The sequence below is a fragment of the Callorhinus ursinus genome, unplaced genomic scaffold, assembly GCF_003265705.2.
Source record: "Callorhinus ursinus isolate GAN/ISIS: 27379988/994484 unplaced genomic scaffold, GSC_fseal_2.0 scaffold51, whole genome shotgun sequence".
In the NCBI taxonomy this organism is placed as follows: domain Eukaryota; kingdom Metazoa; phylum Chordata; class Mammalia; order Carnivora; family Otariidae; genus Callorhinus; species Callorhinus ursinus.
Window position 1 is genome coordinate 1,639,000 of NW_027397113.1, and position 21,412 is coordinate 1,660,411.

At 53.8% G+C, this 21,412-nt stretch overlaps 1 protein-coding gene across 2 annotated transcripts in view; it reads left to right on the top strand.

The window, feature by feature from the left end:
• Positions 1-21,412, top strand: part of SHANK2 (SH3 and multiple ankyrin repeat domains 2) — a 509,587-nt gene that overhangs the window by 166,245 nt on the left and 321,930 nt on the right. For both annotated transcript variants that reach the window (XM_025878755.2, XM_073883345.1), the window contains exon 11: positions 19,131-19,197. In XM_025878755.2, coding sequence (XP_025734540.1) covers positions 19,131-19,197 — 67 coding nt within the window. The remainder of the gene's footprint in view (positions 1-19,130; positions 19,198-21,412) is intronic.

Genomic DNA, 21,412 nt, shown 5'->3' on the forward strand with positions numbered 1-21,412 from the left:
ATCCATTCATCTGTCGATGGACATCTTGGCTCTTTCCACAGTTTGGCTATTGTGGACATTGCTGCTATAAACATTGGGGTGCACGTACCCCTTCGGATGCCTACATTTGTATCTTTGGGGTAAATACCCAGTAGTGCAATTGGGGGACCGTATGGTAGCTCTATTTTCAACTGCTTGAGGAACCTCCATACTGTTTTCCAGAGTGGCTGCACCAGCTTGCATTCCCACCAACAGTGTAGGAGGGTTCCCATTTCTCCACATCCCCGCCAACATCTGTCGTTCCCTGACTGGTTAATTTTAGCCATTCTGACGGGTGTGAGGTGGTATCTCATGAGGTTTTGATTTGGATTTTCCTGATGCCGAGCGATGTTGAGCACTTGTTCATGTGCCTGTTGGCCATTTGGATGTCTTCTTTGGAAAAATGTCTGTTCATGTCTTCTGCCCATTTCTTGATTGGATTATTTGTTCTTTGGGTGTTGAGTTTGATAAGTTCTTTATAGATTTTGGATACTAGCCCTTTATCTGCTATGTCATTTGCAAATATTTTCTCCCATTCTGTCGGTTGTCTTTTGGTTTTGTGGACTGTTTCTTTTGCTGTGCAAAAGCTTTTTATCTTGATGAAGTCCCAATAGTTCATTTTTGCCCTTGCTTCCCTTGCCTTTGGCGACGTTTCTAGGAAGAAGTTGCTGCGGCTGAGGTCGAAGAGGTTGCTACCTGTGTTCTCCTTTAGGATTTTGATGGACTCCTGTCTCACGTTTAGGTCTTTCAACCATTTGGAGTCTATTTTTGTGTGTGGTGTAAGGAAATGGTCCAGTTTCATTGTTCTGCATGTGGCTGTCCAATTTTCCCAACACCATTTGTTGAAGAGACTGTCTTTTTTCCATTGGACATTCTTTCCTGCTTTGTCGAAGATAGGTTGACCATAGAGTTGAGGGTCCATTTCTGGGCTCTCGATTCTGTTCCATTGAGCTATGTGTCTGTTTTTGTGCCAGTACCATACTGTCTTGATGATGACAGCTTTGTAATAGAGCTGGAAGTCCGGAATTGTGATGCCGCCAGCTTTGCTTTTCTTTTTCAAGATTCCTCTGGCTATTCGGGGTCTCTTCTGGTTCCATACAAATTTTAGGATTATTTGTTCCATTTCTTTGAAAAAAGTGGGTGGTATTTGGATGGGGATTGCATTGAATGTGTATATTGCTCTAGGTAGCATTGACATCTTCACAATGTTGGTTCTCCCAATCCATGAGCATGGAACCTTTTTCCATTTCTTTGTGTCTTCTTCAATTTCTTTCCTGAGTATTTTATAGTTTTCTGAGTACAGATCCTTTGCCTCTTTGGTTAAATTTATTCCTAGGTATCTTGATGGTGGGTTTGCTTTTACATTTCAACTCTAACATGGGCATGACGCTCTGAGGGAGAAATGACCTGCCTCAGTTCTTTTTTTTCTTCTAGGTTTTAAGTATCTGGCCCTAGCAAAGGCACATTTCAGGATTTCTGCTGGCGTTGATGGCGGGTGCACGGGGTGGGGCTCGGATCCTAGAAGAGACCCAAGGACATGTTTTATGAACATGCAGTTTCCTTACCAGTCACCCCGAAGATATCCAGGCAGTTCCCACAGCTATCAGGCATCTCATGTACAAGGTTTAAAAGGCTTTTCTTTACTCTGACGGGTGGTCTTTAATAAAATGCATGTGTTTCTTAGCTCAGCGTCCGTGTAGCAGGATACTTTAGAAATATTTATTCCATAAAGTCACTGATGAAATGTGTCATGTATTTATCCATTGCCTTCTTTGACAGAAACAGCTTCGGGCTGCTGATTCATGCAGATATAAATAGTGGCCCACTGCGAAACCCCACACACCTTCCCTCTGTGGTGCAAACTGTCATTCTGGAGCGGGCTTTGTACATTTCCTTGCCAGTGGTGGGGCGGAGCTGAGAGTAACCACTGGAGCGGGCAGGGTGTTCGACTCCATTTGCCGAGAAGCTGCCCCCTGCGTGCTGGGACGGCGGTGGGGTGGGAGGGTCCAGCTGACCTTGCAGGATTGGGGGCCGGCAATGGCCAGAGAACAGAAACCACATAAGATGCTGTCTCTGTATACTCAAAGCATTGAATCTGGGGGGAGACGTAAGCCGGACCCCAGAGTTGTTTGTTACGGGTGCCATGTTTCAAAGGAGACGGGCCTCCCCGTAAGGCAGTCCTGCATGAAGGCTCCAACCGGAAGGACAGAAAGACCATGCGTGAAAGAGATATGATGTCCGCTGTCCTCACCAGAATCTCAAGGAAGAAAGCTGGTCTGTAGTGACACCGTCTCGATGTAACTTCCTGGCCTGGCCGCCCACTGAAGCCTCTGGGTAGATAGAAAATGCTTCAGATGTGAAGTCAGGGGTCTCAGCCGCCCTGTTCTTGGGTGAGAATGGGAGGGGTGCTGAGCCTAGCACCTCTGAAAGCAAGCATTTCCCAGCAGCACCCAGAAGCTGGCGTCCCTTCCCCGTGGTGACAGTGACGTCTTTGTAACCAGCAGCCCCACTGCGGTGGACACAGGGCTCACTGCTGCGTCTCCGGGCTCCTGCTGAATGGCCACTGGCCAGAGACATATGGGTCTGCCTCCTCGTAGGCTGGGTGCCCAAGGCTGGGAGGAAAGAGGAGCTGCTGAGTGAAGCCAGTCGGGGTTCAAACACAATGATCAGTAATGGGGGTGAACGCTGGGGTTGCGGGCAGCCACCTGAGTGGGAGAAACACACCAAAACCTGATAGGTCCTCACTCTCATATCTGCAACCTTCTCCCAGGAACTCGGGGGACCCTCAGGCCCTCCTGCCGCCTTTCTCCTCTGACATCTGATGGCTCATACCCCCCATTGGTACCTGTTGACTCCTTTGTATGAGGATTGCCCATTGGGTTTTGCCTGTTTTGGGGATTGGGTTTGGGCCTCTTTATTATCAGTTTATACTAATATAATAGGTTTTGTAACTCTTAGCAGCCATAGAGTACAGATTTCTTTTTCAAATTCATCCTTTCTTTTAGTTTTGCTTATAATTTAGAAAGCATAGGGAGATTTTATTGTAATTTGTGTATTTTTACATCACGAACTCAGGTTTTTCCTCTTCATCTCCCAGCTTTGATGACACATTTAGAGATTCATACACACACATATCAGTGCCCTCCATCACTGACTCCTCTGTTTCCCATTTGCAAATGGCAAGATCTCATCCTTTTTTATGGCTGAGTAACATTCCATTGCCTGTGTGTGTGTGTGTGTGTGTGTGTGTACGTGTGTGTGTATATATATATCTTTATCCATTTATCCATCAATGGACACTGAGTTGCTTACATGTCTTGGTTATTTAAAATGATGCTACAGTAAACATAGAGGTGCATATATCTTTTCAGATTAGTGTTTTCATTTTCCTTGGGTAAATACCCAGTAGTGCGATGACTGGATTATAGGGTATTTCTTTTTTTAATTTTTTGAGGAACCTCCATACTATCTTCCACAGCAGCTGTACCGGCTTGCATTCCCACCAAGTGTGCATGAGGGTTCCCTTTTCTTCACATCCTCACCACCACTTGTTGTTTTTTTGTCTTTCTGATTCTAGCCATTCTGACAGGTATCAGGTGATAGGTCATTGGGTTTTTATTTGCATTTCCTTGATGATCAGTGATGATGAGCATCTTCTCATGTGTCTGTTGCCCATCTGTATGTCTTCTCTAGAGAAATGGCTATCTAGGTCCTCTGCCCATTTTGATTGAATTATTTGGGGGCTTTTGTGTTCAGTTGTTTAAGTTCTTCATATATTTAGAATATTAACCCCTTATCAATTATATACTTGCAAATATCTTCTCCCATTCAGTGTGTTGTCTTTTTGTTTTGTTGATTTCCTTCTCTGTAAAAAAACTTCTTTTGGTGTGGTCCCAACAGTGTATTTTTGCTTTTGTTTCCCTTGCCTCAGGGGACAGATCCATAAATGTGTTGCTAAGACTAATGTCCAAGAGATTACAGGCTGCGTTTTCTCCTAGGATTTTTATGGTTTCAGGCTGCATGTTTAGGTCTTTCTTTAATGGATTCTTTTTTAGGTGTTCCAATTCTCTGGTGAAATTATCCTTCTTTTCAGATATTTTCTCTTGTTTTTCCTCTATTTTCTGGAAGATATTATTGTAAAGTTCGTAACCACTCACGCAAATGTCTGCACCATCCGTGGGTCTGTTTCTGTTGACTGGGTTTTCTCTTTGTTTTCCAACACCTGGCACTGTCCCTGGGAATGATTAGTGATTGTTTATAAAATGCCAGGCATGGCATGTATTTAAAAAATTATAGAGACTCCAGATAATGTTCTTTGCTTTCAGAGAGGATCACCCTGTCTTGCAGTAGGTAGATAGTGGGGGGCTGGTTGCAGATGGGGCTGAGCCAAGGCTGGGTTGATTTTGTGAGGATTCATTCCAGCCCAGCTTGCTCCTTCTCCCACAATGGGGCCCTAAGATGCTCTGAGCTGAGCACCTGCTCTGCTCACTGTGCTCCTCTGCTTGGTGGGCCCTGCACTCCAGTGCTCACGCCTCGCTCCTTAGCCTTCTGTCCCTCCCAGGTTCAGAGTCCCCTAAAAAATGTTTGTCTTGAAGGGTAAAGCAGCTAAATGTCTCATTCAGTGTTCCACTCTTCCTTCCCACCCAGACTTTGGCCCTTCGGGTCTGCAGTTTTGACTGTTCACTAGCCCTGCCTTATGCTAAACATTTCATTGATTTCTCTGCACCCAGCAGGGATCAGCCTGGGATTCCCAGCCCTTTCCCTGAGTTGGGAATGTGCCCACGATCCCAGGGAAAAACAGCTGTGGGATGCGAGCTCCTCTCTTCACTCTTGGCCCTGCACGGTGGGTCTTAGTGGTAGCTAAGCTCAACAGAGATGCCTGTTGTCTTTGTTTATCCTGCTCTGTTCTTCTTGGGGACGTGATCACCTGCCTCTAGCCACTTCATCACACCTATCTGTGCTCAGTGGAGGCTTTTCCATATCATTTCCTAATAAGCCTTTTGAGCATGACCTCATCATCATGGACGGCCTCCATATTTTCTGGCATGACAAGAGTTTGCATGCTCCTTGAGCAAATTTCTTGCTCAGACTTGGAAGCAACCGTTTTTCCAGGGACGTCTCATTCCTTTTTGCACCAAGTGGTTTTAGGAGCTACATTCTAAGTGCAAGGGATCTTATCTTAAAGATGATGTACATGGTAAGTCATCTCAGTGTTGCCTGTAGTAAATCGGGACAAGGATTTTGCCAAACCTTGGTCCTGTTTCTGTGTCTCCATCAGCTGTGCTCTGGTTCTCCTGGTTTATTCCCTTGCGCACAAGCAAAATTCTCCGGGTGATAATGCCAACCTCCACCAGCAATGTGATGCTTGAGTGGTTTAACTTAGGTTTGTCATCAGAGTAGATCCCCTTAGGGATGTGCAATGAAGTCTGTGTTTGGAAGTCATTTGGAATCATTTTTCTCTATTTGTTTATGCCACCAGCTCTATGTGCAAATATTATTTGGGTTCGTTTTGTTTAATTTTATTTCTGATTTGTAACAACCGCTTTTTATATTTTTAAAATTTTTATAGATATATAAAATATCTGCATCATTCTAAAGTCAAATCTATAAAACAAAGGAAACATGAAGAAGCCACCATTTCTCCCTCTCCTTCTTAGTCTCTTATTTTTTTTTGTAAAGATTCAGAGGTGCCCGCTGCAGGAAGGGTGGGGGTGCCGCATGCCGTCTCAGTGATGGGTAGATCATTGTATCACCACCCTCCCAGAATTCTGGAGGTCATGTCTATGGCCTGCCGTGCCGCCTCGTGAAAGCTGGCTCGGGAGGGACCAGGCAGTGTGTGTGTGTGTGTGTGTGTGTGTGTGTGTGTGTGTGTGTGTGTGTGTGTGTGCGCGCGCACACACAGCTGAGGCAGGATTTAGCAGTTCTGGTCTCCACCAGCTTTGCGTTCTGGAAGCGCCAGAGGATTTTCTTCCTCCATCCACTTTGACCATGTGACGGGTCAGCAGGGCTCGTGTATTCCGGCTCCCATATTCTGGCTCCCACCGTCCTTTGACCTGACCCGGAGCCGCACCCCTGAGTACTACCCCCAGGCTTGTCTAGATCTGGTCTGCCCCGTGCCTGAGGTCGGCAGACAGCTGAGGGGCTCACCTGCCCTGCAGGACTCATGGGAGGTCCCCGACCCCACTTACTGTGGCTTTGGGCCACACGGACGGAGGATGTGGGCAGCGTGGCTTCTTCTTTGACCCTCTGCTGCAGAAAATGGGGGGGGGGGGGGGGGGGGGGGGGGCACTACCTGGGGGAAAGGGTGGTGGTGAGGCCCACAAAACACACAGACACACACTCAGGCGTCTGCCTGTCCAGGTGTGAAAATGGAGTTGATTTGTAGGAATGAATGTTTTACTTGATTGTATTTTAGTCAAAGAGCCCAGAAGGCTGTAAAGCATGACCTTGATTTTACAACTGAAAGACGCATCTTCCTTTTGGCCACACCCCTGCAGGCGGGCAGGGGTGGCAGCCTGCTGGGGGGAGTGGGGGAGTGTCTCCCCTGTGTGTTCCCTCTTCATCCCCAATGCAGAGGCCATGCGCTGGGTGTGCTCAGGGATCCATCCCAGGTGGGCTCAGTCAGTGGGGCTCCAGGGGCGCCCTGGTAGGGGTGAGACGCCCCTAGTGTGGCCCCGGGCTGTCCCGTAAGTGGGACACAGCAGGGCTCTGCTGAGCAGCAGCTATTTTGGGGATTATTGTCTCTCATTATTGTCCACAGACAGCACCATGAATCATGACTGGAAGAATTAAAACGTTCGGCACGAGGACGCAGTTGCTAAGGGATTTTGGGGAATGTGTACAGCACCCTAACATGCTGGCAGGTCTCGGAACGGCTGCCACTCACAGCTGAGACTAGGGTCCCAGGGGCCGTGGGTGTCTCCAAGGGACCACATTCTCTGCTTAAAAGAAGACATCAGTATTTTGATCTGTAATATCAAGACCAAGGACAAACTTGTCATGCAGGCAGGACGATACCCAGAAATCATCCGAAGGCTGATCACAAGCCCGTAGGCAAGCGCGGTCAGCTTAACCCTCGAGGGGCATTGCTGAGACCGGCGGTGGCGGGGGGAGGGCGGGGTGTGGGACACAGAAGCTGAAATGCAGCCTTGCAGCAAAGAGAGGGCATTTCCACAGTGACCTCGCTGTTACCTAGAAGGTTCCTCGGGGTCACAGTCAGAGGCTTTGAACGCTGTAATTGTCTTGCTCTTTGTATACTCGGCATCTCATACATGCCTCCAAGATACGTCGGTTTCTTTGAAGGGCCTCTCTGTGCCAGCTTGGAGTTCTGTCTTCCTCTGAGAGCTTCCTCTGAGCCCTTCTCTTGAGGGCTCCCAGACCAGCAGGTGCGTAGGGGCTGGTGTTCCCCTGGTCCCCGGGCTTGGGGAGCACCACGCCCTCAGAGCCCGACAGCTGCTCATCCTCCAGGTGAGCAGGGAGAGAGTCAGGGGGAACAGCGTCTGAGCGGAAAGCAGGGAGTCTGGTTCTCGTGGCTCCCAGCGAGCCCCCCAGGGCTGCTGTCGGAACCGGGCACCTGTGCCTTCTCAGGGTCCTGGAAAAGGGGGCTGCAGAGCATGTGTGGTCACTCACTTCGAGGCCTGACGGCCCCCAGCATAAATCCTCCACGGCCAGGGTTTCCCCCCACTGGCTGCACCAGGGTAAGTACGCGAAATCGAAGAGTGGATTCATTTAAGAGCGATAAACATCCACGTAGCTGCTCTAATGAACGGATCCTGAAGGTAGCTGTTCTCCCTAATGAAGCATGGTAAGCCTTCCCGGAGCAGTTAGGGGACCGCAGTTCCATGGAGCCGTGTTTGCAGAAGGGAAGTGAAAGGAACCGCTCTGTTGGAACATAGATGCTGCCGATGGGCCAGGGTCCTGCCTGCGTCCAATTCCCCTTTCCTGGGACCAGAGCGTTCTGCGGCCTGTTTTATTCGGCATGACATCTGGGGCAGGTTTCAGAGCTAAGGACAGAATCCTCTCTTTCGGCCCCCAGACCCAAAGGGGGAACTCTGAGCCCTTGACTTAGAGTTTTAGTGGTTTCAAATTATTTACCAGGATCTTAAAAACTCGTTTAGGAAAACGGGCCCCTCTTGGTGCCAAGGTTTACGAGCTGGTTCCAGAGAGCTGAAGTCACTCTCCCTGGGTTTTTCCTAAGAAAGGAAATGTCTTCAGGATTTTTTCTTTTTATTCCTCAAGGTATTAAATGCAATTTTATGTTATTTCATCATGTTGAATTTAATTCACGTACCTCCCCTACATTTTCGCAACTAGAACCCGATGGGTATTCATTGTGTTCCCCGAGTGGTCAGTGTTCCCACAAGAGGATCTGTGATTTAACGTGTATGAAGGAAAAAGAAGGAAGAACAATCTCTTTATATAATAAGTTTCTTCTGCGGCGCTGGGATTAATTACAAGCTGGATGTCTTTTTTCTTCTAAAGGACACGACCTAGCCTGAATTTATTTATAAGCACACTAGGAGGTTGGTTCCAGGACAGGAGGGGTGGAGGAGGAGAGAGGGTTCTGCATTTCCTCTTCCTTTCCGTCCCGGAGAGAAGTGGGGACAGTGAGCGGCGTCAGAACCCGGGCTCAGGTGTCTGTGGGTCTGTGGCTCGTCCTCGACACTGGGAGGTGACACTGGGCAGCAGGGAGCCCCGTGGGACCGGGTGTGCAGGGGAGCTTTGCTTTTTGATGAGACAGCTCTGGTCTGTTGCTCAGAAATCGTTCCCCAGTGTGACACGTGGCAGCAATTTTAATGACATTGGGTATTTGGTTTCTCATGGAAGCTCATCAAAAAAAAAAATTCTGTAGAAACACCAAACCGGCTCCCGGCTTTAGGCCCCTCATGAGCATGCTTCTCATGTATGTCGTTGAGTTTACTAAGTTGTCTTCACTCGCTGAATACGGTGAGGTGTCATGGGTGTGGAAAGGTAAGCCGGGAGCTGCTGGGGTGCCTTCCTAGCCCGATCGCCACCACCGCCATTCTCGCTTTGCTTCTTTTGGGGTAAGACGTGGCGCTTCTGGGTAAATGCTGTCTCCTCGTGGCCTGTGGAAGCTGCCACTGAGGGTCCGTCAGCGGCAACTCCAGCAACGCGGTGTTTTCAGTTCTTGGTCCATGTCTTACAATCTTTGTTCTTTCAGACTCCTGGAAAAATGGAGAGTTGATGATATTTTACAGAGAGCAATGTAAGGTGAAGAAAAAGTGAGTGTGTTTAGGGGGCAAATGTAACTTAAAACTGCCCATTTTGGGGTGCCCAGGTGGCTCAGTCAGTCAGGCGTGTGCCTTCGGCTCAGGTCATGATCCCAGAGTCCCGGGATCGAGTCCTGCGTCAGGCTCCCTGCTCAGCGGGGAGCCTGCTTCTCCCTCTCCTTCCCACTCGTGCTCTCTTTCTCTCTCAAATAAATAAATAGAATCTTTTTTTAAAAAATGCCCATTTGGGGGTACCTGGGTGGCTCAGGTGGTTGTGTCCACCTCTTGATTTTGGGTCAGGTCATGATCTCAGGGTCATGAGATTGAGCCGCATGTTGGGCTCTGCTCAGTGGAGAGTCTGCTTGAGATTCTCTCTCCCTCTCCCTCTACCCCTCCCCCGCTTCTCTCTTTCTCTAAAATAAAATAAATAAAATCTTGAAAAAACCTGCCCATTTCACACACACCCCTGAATTAAGAAGATGGGTGTAGACTGCACACTGACCAGCCAGTGAACTTCTAGTCTATGCGTGTCGCCGTACAGACCATCCCCTAGACAAAAACGGTCTAACAACTGGGGGGCAGGAGAGGCACTTGGAGAGGGGATGAGAGGCTGTTTGGGGATGAGTGCTGGTCTGGTCGTGCCATGACGTGTCGGAGAAAGTCCTTTTTCTCTCTGGATGCTGAGATACTCAGACAGGAAAGCACCACAGGGGTTTAGCAAGAGCAGGTGTGTGCCCGCACACCACCCCAAGCAGCACAAAAACAACTGTGCGATCAAGGTGGGCATCCTGTTGCTTTTCGTTGCTCTGTCCTTTCAGTTTTGAGGGTACGCTTGAGAATGTTCATAATAAAATCTTGGGGGTGGGGGAAATAAAGGCTTTGTGTAAAGATAAGGCTCAGAAAGCAATTTCTGCTCCTGCGTTTCCATCCCTGACAATTATGTCTACGTGACCCCCCGGCCCCCAACCTCATGAGCTCGGTAGACAGACCATGTTGGCGGGAGAGCTTCACAAGCCGCCGTGAATGTCTGGATGTTTGCTGGAAGAATGCACGCGTCCGTGAGGAAGGTGAAGACATTCTCTCTGCTCAAGGTCTCCTGGGTTGAACTGTGTCCCCAAAATTCCTGTGTTGAAGCTCTGACCCCCAGCACCTCAGGATGTGGCTGAGCTGGAGCTGGGTCTTCAAAGAGGTGATTAAGGAAAAATGGGGTCACTGGGGTGGGCCTGATCCCATGTGTCGGGTCCTTGTAAGAAGAGCGGATCAGGACACAGACACGCACGGAGGGACGGCCCCGTGAGGACCCAGGGAGAGCATGCCGTCCACACACGAGGAGAGAGGCCTCGGGAGGACCCCGCCCTGCTGACTTTCAGCCTCTGGGACCGGGAGACCATACGCTTACGCAGTTTAAGCTGCCGCATCTGTGGTATTTGCTGTGGTGACCTGAGCTGGCTTCTACACAAGTGTGTGGTGGTCTCCGTTGTCCCTTCCTTCTTCGGTCACTGTCCTGCAGAAAATGGTGCTGGATTTCTGCTTCCAAATCACATCTCATTATTAATGCCTCTCACACAGCTCTTTGCGAGCGAGGGAGCTGTGCCTACACCGAGGTGCTAGAGATCTCCTGTGGCCAGAGCCCCGGCAGGCCATGTGCGCGGCACCTGGCTGCAAGCCCCCAGGCTTTAAGGTCTAACGTTTGAGGTCTGCCTGTATGTGAGGGAGAAATCCAATGTCCTTGAGCTCTTACCGCCCGCCTCCTCATCTGGGAGGCAGGAATTACGGCGGCGCTACTTAGGTGTGCCGTGAGGATTCAGTCAGATGCTGCCTTTCAATGCCTGGGGAGCCGGGGTGCTGAGCGATGTGCCGTTCCTGCGCTGAGCTCCAGCACGAGGCTCATTGTTGTCACAGCACGGTGGAAGGCAGCCTAGGAGCGTCCATAATCCCTGCGATTCAGTCTCCGCCCTGGGCGCCCAGGACTGAGAGGCATGTAGAGGCGTCTCCCTGTCCCCCCAGTGCTCATGCCTCTCCAAATGATGGTCCCAACACGAGCTGCTCACTCGAAGGTTGTTTCTCTGCAAACATCGAAAAACCCTTTGCTCTTTATCAAGATTTCCGGGAGCAAATAGTGTCCTTCAAAGCCGGTGCTATTTCAGAGGAGAAATTTGCATTTTATTGGCAAATCCGTCTGGGAGGGGGTTGATGCGTTTGGTCGATGTGAAATAATTACCTCCCATTCTTTGGTGTGCAATGCTAAACTTTTATGCTTCTCTCAGATGTTTTTTTATGGCTTTTTTCCGGCTTGACTACCATAAATATTCTATACGGCAGAGGGCTGGGTAATGCTGTGCAGAAGAGTCTTCTGCATAAGAGGGGGTGGCGGGGTCATGGCCCCCCCCCCCCCCACAGAGCTGGGAGGATGTTCACCGGGCTGGAGTTTCCATGCTCAGCTGGGGCTCCGCAATTCAGATGAAGGTAGACCAGCTGGATCGTCCTCTGACTTTGCCTACTGATTGGATCACAAACTTCTAGGTGTTGAAGATGGCTTTTCTCCTTACCTATGAACTCTCAGCGCCGACCACAGGATTCAGTGTCTCCCTTGTGACCAGGGAGTAATTCAGGTGTCAGATCTCAGCTCCCGGGGGTAAGGGGGGTTGAGGGGTAACTCACAGACATCGGTGCCCTGTTTTGAAAAGTCTGAGCCATGGCGGAGGGGGCATTCACGCAGCACCAGGAGAACAGAGAACCAAGGGGAAGCAGGGCCGGGGGAGACCGGATGGAGGAAAACTCACCCCCACAGGCAAAGTGAGCTGGTTGGCCCTCACTGAAACTCTCTGCGGATCTATTTTATCCTTCCTATATCAGGCAGCCCTTTCAAAGAGCTTCCTGGAAGACCCCAGCATTGTGTACACAATACCCTCTATGGGCTCAAGCCATCCACCCGCCCACCCATGTACCCACCCATCCATCCATCCATCCAGCCCCACTGGCACCTGCCAGCCTTCCTGCATCCTTGGGATCCCAGTGGCCTGGTCACCACGGCAGAGGGCCCTGGGGGCGCCGGACAGTGGGTGTGATGGGCTCTCCTCCCCACGGTGGTCTCAGCACCAGCCTCTCAGGAGGGCCTCCTCAGCAGGGACAGGTCCCCCTCTCAGACGTCGCGGCTGACACCAGCAGGGACAGACATGCTCCCTGTGGCTTGCCTGGGGGCCTTGGCCTCCCTGCCTTTCCTTTGAGACACAGAGAAGTCGAGTCCCCGATGCCTTGTGTCCCACAGTTCTTGGTTAAAAAGTCTGTAGAAGGCTGTGACTCCGTCCCAACGGTGGGTGTGGAGCTGAGAGCCAGGGTGACTCAGAGCGGAGGGGACCGGTCTGGTGTGAATGACCAGTGTGCTCCAGAGGTGGCCGTCTGCTGCCTGCGGTCATGGGCCATGGCCCAGAACGGGCCGCCCGCCATCGGGACTCCTCCCCTGGACGCAGGCCTGCCAGCTCCAGGGCTTTCTCTTCCTTACCCCTGCAGGAGCCCCGGCTCCAGACTTCCCCCGCTGCCATGTCCATCCTGCCTGTCGTGCGGAGAGACTGGCATGTTCTCCTCATCACCCATCGTCCACCGAACCCCCTGCAGCCCCTGCGAGGGCGCCTTCTCCCGGTGCCCCTGCCAGCGCCCTCTGCGTGTTCTCAAGTGAGGACGGAAGCAGGATGATGGCTTAAGAAGGAGGGGTCGGGACGAGCCTCTGGTCTCTCCAGATCCAAACACCTGCTGCAGGTTGGACGCCTGCATCTCATGAGGGTGGTGTGCAGACGGCTGGTCCTGGTCTGTGCTGTTGAGTTGTTCTTCAGCCCAGGGGTCGGGGGGGGGGGGGGGCGGGGGTGGGGGGGGGGGGAGGGCGGGGGCGGGGGGCGGGGGGGGGGCGGGTGGGGGGAGGGGGGTGGGGGCAGGTGCAGGGAGGGCGGTGGGGGAGGGTAGGGGCTCACGAGCCAGGAAGGCCGTGGTTCTCCTGTCTTCACACCCTCCCCTCCGACTGCGAGGTAGTGTCCCATCCTTCAGGAGAGTGCATTTTTGTTCCCAGATCACTGTCACTGCAGAACATTCTGTGGTCCCCGGCCAACGCAGCCTGCCCAGTGTGGCTGGTCGTACGCCCTTGGGGACGGTGTGTCCTCTCGTCTTCCTTGTGCTGCTATTCTCTGCTAACGTGCCTGACCTCTGTGATTCCATTACGACTTAACTTTCTTTTTAAGTGCCATAGTCAGTGAAAACCATTTATAGATATACACGGTGCTGCGATAACTAGGTAAAGATTCTGGACTGGAACGGCGTGAGTTAAATGTCTTGGCTTCAGCACCAGCTACCTGTGTGATGTCAGGCCAGTTGCTTAACCTCTCTTTGCCTTGGTATTCCCACATGTCAGGCATAGATAAGGGTGTCCACTTCATAGAGTTGTTAGGATCAGCGGGGGTCTATCCTTATAAAGCTCTTGGAGCAAACTGTGTCCATTTAAGTGCTTGATATCTCTGTATTATGGTTTTTATTATTAATATTGGCGTGTATACCTGTAAGCAAGGAAAACAGATGCCAGTATTCTACCTTATTTATGCAACCAGGCCAGCAACCACAGGCTTGCCGGATGACGTGGAGGCGCTGCCATCAGACCCGGTCCCCTCTGCATCCTCCCGTAGAGCATTTACCGGGACTCCGTGATGTGCTGAGCCTGGTGTGGGCAGCAGGGATGTCTCCACGGGGCAGGACAGCGGGTGGCCCCTTCCTGCAGGAGAGGACTGTCCTGGCCCTGACATCATCCAGGAGAGACAGTTGGGCAGTTAACGCGAAGGGATGTCTGGATTGTTCTCACTTGCATTGTGGGCCCAGATATTTTGGCCGGAACAGGGCACGTGGCTTTGTAGCTGCACGGTTAACTCAGTTTACAGCTCTTAAAGTGCTTTTGGGGGGAGAATAGACTTGGACTTGCTGGTTTCTGGTCCTTTCTGGAGTTATTTTCAGCAGCGGTCCTGGGTGTGCCGCGCGGACGTGGGCGTGCACTTGTGTGCATCTGATCGTGCGTGGAGGACCTTTGCCATGAGCCGCGTGCCGCTTACACCGCGGTAGTCAGTAATAATCAGCACCTGTTTCAGGGCTTGCCATGTGTCAGGCCCTGCTGTAACCCTATTGATGCGTGTCTCATCAAATCCTCACACCGAACCCACTTCACAGATAACAGAACTGAGACCCATGGATTAACCCTCATGCTCAAGGTCACCCAGTATAGGTCTGGCAGCCTGGGGCCAGAGCCCTTCACCTCTAAGCACCTGTCTGCCAGTCTCACATCGGGCACGGGGCTGGGGCCGGTCTGGACGAATAGGGGAGGTGGGGGACAGGTTCTCCCCAAGGGAGGGGGCACATTGGGCGGCCGATTCTCTGATTGAAAGTCCCTGCACACAGCTTCTCCCTCAACACCTCCCTGCCTCCCATCACCCCTGGCAGAAAGGAGCTCTGGGGACTGGTGGTACCGGGAGGCGAGTGGCCAGAGAGGGGTATGCCAGGGCTGCCCTGCTAACCCGGAGGGTACTCCCTGCTCCTGTGGGCGTTGTCTGAGGCCTCCCCACCCGCCCCCATCATCCCGGCACTCCTGTGCCTCAGGGGGAGATGGCTCTTCCAAAGCCCAGGCATCTCTCCAAAACCCACTGGCCTGTTCAGGTGCATCGTCATGTTCCATGGTTGACCTTCTTTCCTGCTGGTCCACACAGGTGCATTTTGCCTTTTTTGTTTAATCACGGTAAGATACACAGGCCGGAAATTTTGCTGTCTTAAGCTGTTCAGTGGCATTCAGTGCATTGCTCTGAAATCATCACTACCATCCGTCTCTAGAACTCTTTCCATCTTGCAGAACTGAGGCTCTGTTCCCAGGGAACACTAGCCTCCGTCCCCAGCCCCAGCGCCCACCGTCCTGCGCTCGGTCTTTATGAATCTAGGGACCTCACGTGAGGGAGGTCCTACAGGATCTGTTCGTTTGCATCTGGCCTGTTTCATGGCGCATCCTGTTCTGCAGGTCCGTCCCCGTGGTAGCAGGTGTCAGAATTCCCTTCCTTTCCAGGGCTGGATGGTATCCACCGTATGATAGCATTTTGCTCCTCCGTTCATCTGTCGATGGGTGCTGGGGTGGTTCCACCTTTGTGAGGAGTGCTGCCGTGAACATGGGTGTGCGGATAGCTCTCTGGTCCCTGCTGTCTTCATCGGCTCTGGCTGTCGGAACGAAAGCCCACAGACCAGGTGGCGGAAACAACTTATTTCTCAGAGTTCTGGAGGCTGGAATTCCAACATCAGGGTGCTGGCACGGCTGGGGGCTGGTGAGCGTCCTCCCGTAGTTGGGAGGGGGGCGGAGAGAGCGTCTCTGGTACCCTCCTCTTACGAGGACACAAACCCTGTGACAGGGGTCCCACCCTCATGACCTCACCTGACCCTAACCACCTCCCCAAAGACCCCACCTCCAAATACCATTCCCCTGGGGGTCAGGTTTCAACATAGGAATTTGGAGGGGAGGGGAGGACGCAGATATTTCGTGTGCAACACGAAGACCCCACCCCCGGGACCCCAAATTCATGTCCTCCTTGCATGTAAAATATGTTGATTTCACCTAACAGCCCAAAGAGTCTTAACCTCCTTCCAGCACCGTCTCTGAAGTCCAAAGTCCCGTTTAAATATCATCCAACTCAGGTATGGGTGAGACTCAAGGTATGGTTCATCCTCCGGCAAAGTACATCTCCAGCTGCACACCTGCGCCCCAGCTGTGTGCTCCCGGTGTGTAGCAGCGAGACCGGCACGTGGGAGACGTTTCCGTTCCAGAGGAGAAAATGAGCAAGAAGAAAGGGTGTCGGGTCCCCAGCAGCCAGCTCCGTGAGGCCCGGTGCTCTGGCCCACGGACCCACAGGGACAGCGGCCTCCCCCTGGCGCTGCAGGGTTGTCCCACCCCCACGGCTTCTGGTGAGACCCAGGCAGGGCCCTGATAGTGTCTGAATCTCCCTTTGGGGTGGTTTCTCCCCCTTGAAGGATGGTACACGTTTGCAGCCCAGGAACCCATCCCGTCCAACTACCCGGCCCCCCAGCCTTCCTTCTTTACAGCCCGGCTCCGTGCCCTCGGCTCCCACCGTGGTCTCTGCTCCTGTCATCCTGCGTCCTCTGTCCGGCCTCACCGCTCCCGTGGTCTTCTCTTGCTTCATTTTTTGCAACGTGGATGGGCTGAGGCTGTCCCCCAGTCTTCAGGTTCTGGTTCCGTTGCGTTTAACCATTCCTCCTTCACTTTACCCAGTTGACCTCTCCTCGGTTCTCGCTCCAAGCAGCTGGAGGTCACGGCCTGCTCCACCACGCTGCGTAGAAATCTCCTCAGCTAAATTTCCAATTCATCGCTCCCACATTCTGCCTTCTGCAAATCCGTAGGACGCAGACACAAGTCGGCCAAGCCATTTGTGACTTTCCTCGAGATTCCACGTGCGAGCCCCTCGGAATGGCCTTGACCGTCCGTGCCCCTCAGACCGCTCCCAGCTTCTGCCCAGCACTCCTCAAGCAGCTCCCACGTCAGTGGCACCTCAGCCCAGCACCCAGATCTGCACTCGCGGGATCCCCAGGGAAACGGAGCCAGTAGGATGCACGTGTGCACACACAGAAAACATGCACACGCACACCTGCATCAAGGGTTATTACCAGGGTGGCTGAGGAGTCTGGGCGTGAAGCTGTAACAAGCCAGAGGCCCCAGGCAGCAAGGGTGTAAGTCTCGGCTGGAGAGCCAGCAGGCTCAACCTTAGGAACAGGTAGCACTTTAGTCTGCATCTGAAGGTCAGAAGGCCCCTATGTGCTGGCCCAGCCGGCTGGCAGGCATCGTCCCTCCCAGTCAGCTTGTTTGTGACCCTTCGACTGATTGGATGAGGCCCACCCAAGCTGCTTGACCGAGAGTCCGCTGATTCATCCAGAAACACAGTCACAGACTGGCCACCCCCCACCCCCACCCCGTGGCTCAGTCAAGGCGACACCTAAAACTTAAGCGTCATACCTGCGTTCGGGCCCTTTGGGTCTAGAGCCGGAAGTGGGGCTGCTGGACCAAACGGGAACTCTGTCCTACCCCCTGAGGCACTACAAACCGTTTCCCACTGCGGCTGCGCCAGTGGACACTGCGCATGGCCCGCCACATTCCCCACCCCTCTGTCCCTGCCCCGCGTCCAGGGTCCACGCTCGGAAGCCTGGGTTCCGGGTGGGTGGTCGCCGGAGGAGCATCATCTACCTGATGGTTCCAGCCCTGCTTCTGTCTCTGCAGACAGGGGCTGCCCCTGGAATGGTCTTTGCCTTCCGCCTTCTGCCCGCGCCCGCCCCCCCCGGCTGGTGTAGACAGGGGCAGCCACGGCGGCATCCTTGGAGGGCAGGGAGCTGTAGGAGGCGGTGCCCAGGAGCCGAAACCAGCGTCACCCCCGAGGGCAGGGCTCTGGGGCCCGTGGTGTCTGCAGCATCGGGCACGATGCTCCCGGGCAGTAGGCCTGATGGCTGGAGACGCATCTATTCAAGCAGCTTCTTGGGAGGAGCTGGCTTCGAGACTGTGGGGGCTGGCAAGTCTGAAATCTGGAGAGCCGGCTGGAGACTCAGGAGTGGACGCTGCAGGACTGAGGCAGGATTTCTTCTCCCGGAAATCAGGTTTTGCTAATAAGGCCTCCCCTGCCCGCATTGTCACGAAAGCCATCGGACCATAGATGTGTGTGTCTGTAGGCTGGCACCCGAGCTCCTGGCTCCCCCGGGGGTGTAGACCATGGCCTCTGGGCCCCAGGCCTCCTGTCTGGGGTGCTGGGAGCCCTGCTGGCGTGGGTCCTGGCTCAGGTCTCGCCGGGGGCCTCTTGCCTGGCTTTTCTGCTTGAGCCCGCAGATCTGTAGGGCCAGAGTTGGGACCATTTCCCTTAGGTGTTGGTTCTGGTGTTCTGCACACACGCAGGCTGGAATTTTTCCTGCCAGACTGAAATCTGATGAAGAGCTTCGGGTACTTTTTGGTGGGGTCCCTTCCCCCTGCTTCTGGGGAGTGGCTCGCATCTAATCAGAAGGATGGGGCTCCCGGGCGTGCCTGGCGGGAACACGGGACATGGGACTGGGGGCTGTGCCGTGGTCCCCGCGGGGGCTTCTGGGCAGAGGCATGCTCTTTTGTGGGTTCTTGTGGAACGAGAGCCTCAGCTGGTGACACAGCCAGGGGCTCTGAGGGGGCGAGCGTGGTGTTTGACTCTGAGGGTCTGGGGCGCGGTGGATGCCGCGGCTGCCTTTTCATCAGTTGTGACTGACCCCGCCCTTTGTGGCGACAGGGATGGGCCTGGAGGGCATTGAGCTAAGTGGAGTAAGTCACACAGGGAGACAAACTGATCACCGAGGTGTGGAATCTAAAAGCCCCACCCACAGGAAAAGAGTTCAGGCTTGTGGTTCCCAGGGTTGGGGGGCCAGAGGGCGGGGGGGGGCGGTCAGGTGGTCGAGAGGCACCATCGTCCAGTTGGAAGGTGAACCGTTCACGGAGGTGTGGTGTTCAGTCCGGTGCCTGGAGCGGACGATGCCATACGGTGCGCTGGAAAGTTGCCTAGCGAGTAGATCCCAAAAGCTCTCATCACGGGGAAAGAAGGTTTTTGTCACTGTGCGCGGTGACAGATGTTGACTGACCTCATGGTGAGCTTCCTGCCATCTACATACATCAAGTCCTTACGTCATGCCCCTTAAACTCACACAGTGCTGTGTGTCAGTTATATCTGAATGAAACTGGAGAGAAAGGGACATCTCGTGCTTTAAAGCCGGGGGACTGTGACGGTGCGCTTGTGGGGCGAGGCCGTCGGTGGTGGGGATGTGTGCCAGCGCCCAGACTCGTTAACGCGATGTCTGCTCTCGTAGGTGGCAATCATCGCGGGCAACTTCGAGCTGGCAGAGTACATCAAGAACCACAAGGAGACGGATGTCGGTGAGTAGGCTCGGGGAGGAAGGGCTCCGCCTGGTAAGGAGACGCTCCCCGCCTTCTCTGATCCTCACGAGGCTGGCTCGGAGTCCGCGTTTAGCAAAACCTAACCCAACGCGTGGTCCTGGCCACTTTTCCATCTTCGTTCTCACGTACCCGTCCCTCCCGGCCCACGGCCCACGTAGGTCACTGCTGTGTCCCTGGTGAGTCAAACGAATTTGCGGCTAGCTTACGTGGGTTTGTTGGAAGATTCTGCCCTGTGCACGCTCCCATGTAAGCTAAGAGATAGTAGCTAAGCGAGGTGCAGCAGAGACTCAGTGGCCCCCTCCGACCCCCGTCTCTGAGCCCATTCCTCTGCCCCGTGGTGCTCATGACCGTTCCCCTTTCTAGTACCCCTTGTGCCAACCAGGAGGACTGTGTCTGGGGCTCCTCCCCTGCCCCGTCGCCCTGCCGGTGGCTGGGCCCAGTCCTGCATCTTGGAAGAGCCCACTGGCCTGTTTCCGCCGGCCCCGGGCTTGCAGAGGACCTGCAGCGGCGAGCAGTCCCAGTGGACCAGCAGCGGTGAGCTTTCGGACACGGCGCCAGTCCGTGGATGGGGTGGCGCCCGGATGGCTACTGTGTCTCCTACTGCCTGTGGCCCTCGCCCCGTGTTTGCTGCTGGGGGCGAGGGCAACCACGTGTCAGGCTGTCGAGTCTTTATCGTGTTCAGTGTGTGGCTGGTTCCCGCCCTGAGTCTGAGACTCTCACAAGGGTGCGGAGCCAGATGCTTTGCTTGCGTCATCCAGCGCCCCAAGCGGAGCATCCGGGCCTCCCGAAGGCCCGCCTGATGCCGGCATGAGTCCCTCCCGAGAGCCAGGGCAAACCGCTGCGTTGGTCTGAGACCCGGGCCTCCACCTGGGCCTCACCAGCAGCTCCGTGAGCGCACCATAAAGATCGCTGACGTCACGTCTGCCACGCCATGTAGGGAACGGGCTGAGCCTGCGCGGTGCCCGCAGCCCCCTTCCCCCTTCCCGCCACATCTCCAACACGAGAGAGCAGTGTGGGGGGGATGGGTTTGCTTTGAGGTCTGAGAGTATTGCCTGCTGGGCGCACGGCCCGGGAGGGGCAGGGAGCATGGGCAGGGGGTTTCTGGTGGCCCTGCCGGCCTCCTGAGCTGAGTGGTCTGTGGTGGTAGCAAGCCTGGGGCTGCCCTCCTTACTGTTCTGAGCACGGGCCTTGATGGGGCCGCACAGCAGAAAGGATGATGGGAGGTGGACCGAGAGACCCCTGGGACCCTGCCTGTCCCACCGCCAGTATGAGGACCAGTCACTTCACTGTCCTCACGAGCTGCCAAGTCCCTTGAGATGCCAAGCTGATTTTAAAACAAAGAGTAGGGAGATTCCTGATTGTCTCCTCCAGCTGGAGATGGAATGATCTTTCCTGTATGGGATGCAGACAGCTCTGGACCAACTGAAGGTTTTGTTTTTTTTTTTCTGATTATGAACAGAGTACCCGTTGGTCTGGTGAATATGTTTTAATCACTACTCAGCCATTCGGACCCGTGACTTATTTAAACTCCTAAGGGCAGCCCCTCCTGAGTCGTGGGGATGCCGGCCGCAGGCTTGTGCAGCTTCCGTGCTTCATGGTGCTGGGACTGAGGTCTGTGCCTTCACAAGACCACCAGGGGCCCCCCGAAGATGCAGGGTCAGCTTTTACGGTCAACTGAGGCAGGAGTCAGCGCCTCTCAGTACCTGTCTTGCGGGCTTTTCCGCTGTGTGTCCCGCGGGGACGGATGGTAAGGAAATCTGTGCTTCCTGCAGGGTCCCTTCAGCACTTCCAGGGAGGGAAAAAAGAGGCCTCTCCTTTCCTCTGAGTCTCCTGATGAAGGATCTGACTGATCGAGCAAACTAGCACCAGAGCACACAAAGCCTGTGGGTCCTTTGTGCGCATAGATATCCCTCAGTGCGCTGATTCCCAAAAGCTGTCCATTGCTTGTAAAACCCCCATTCAGCCCTGTGTTCGCTGACCCTCTGGGGCCACCCTCGCTCCTGGAGGGGAGCAGATGCCGTGTGTTGTGGGGAATCTGGGAAGGACAGTACCCCATGGTGTGCAGAGGGTAGATCCTGTGCAAGAGGGAGGATCCCTTGCAGGAGGGTGGATCCCATGCAGAAGGATGGATCCTGCGTAAGAGGGAGGATCCTGTGCAGGAGGGCAGATCCCGTGCAGGAGGGCGGGTCCCGTG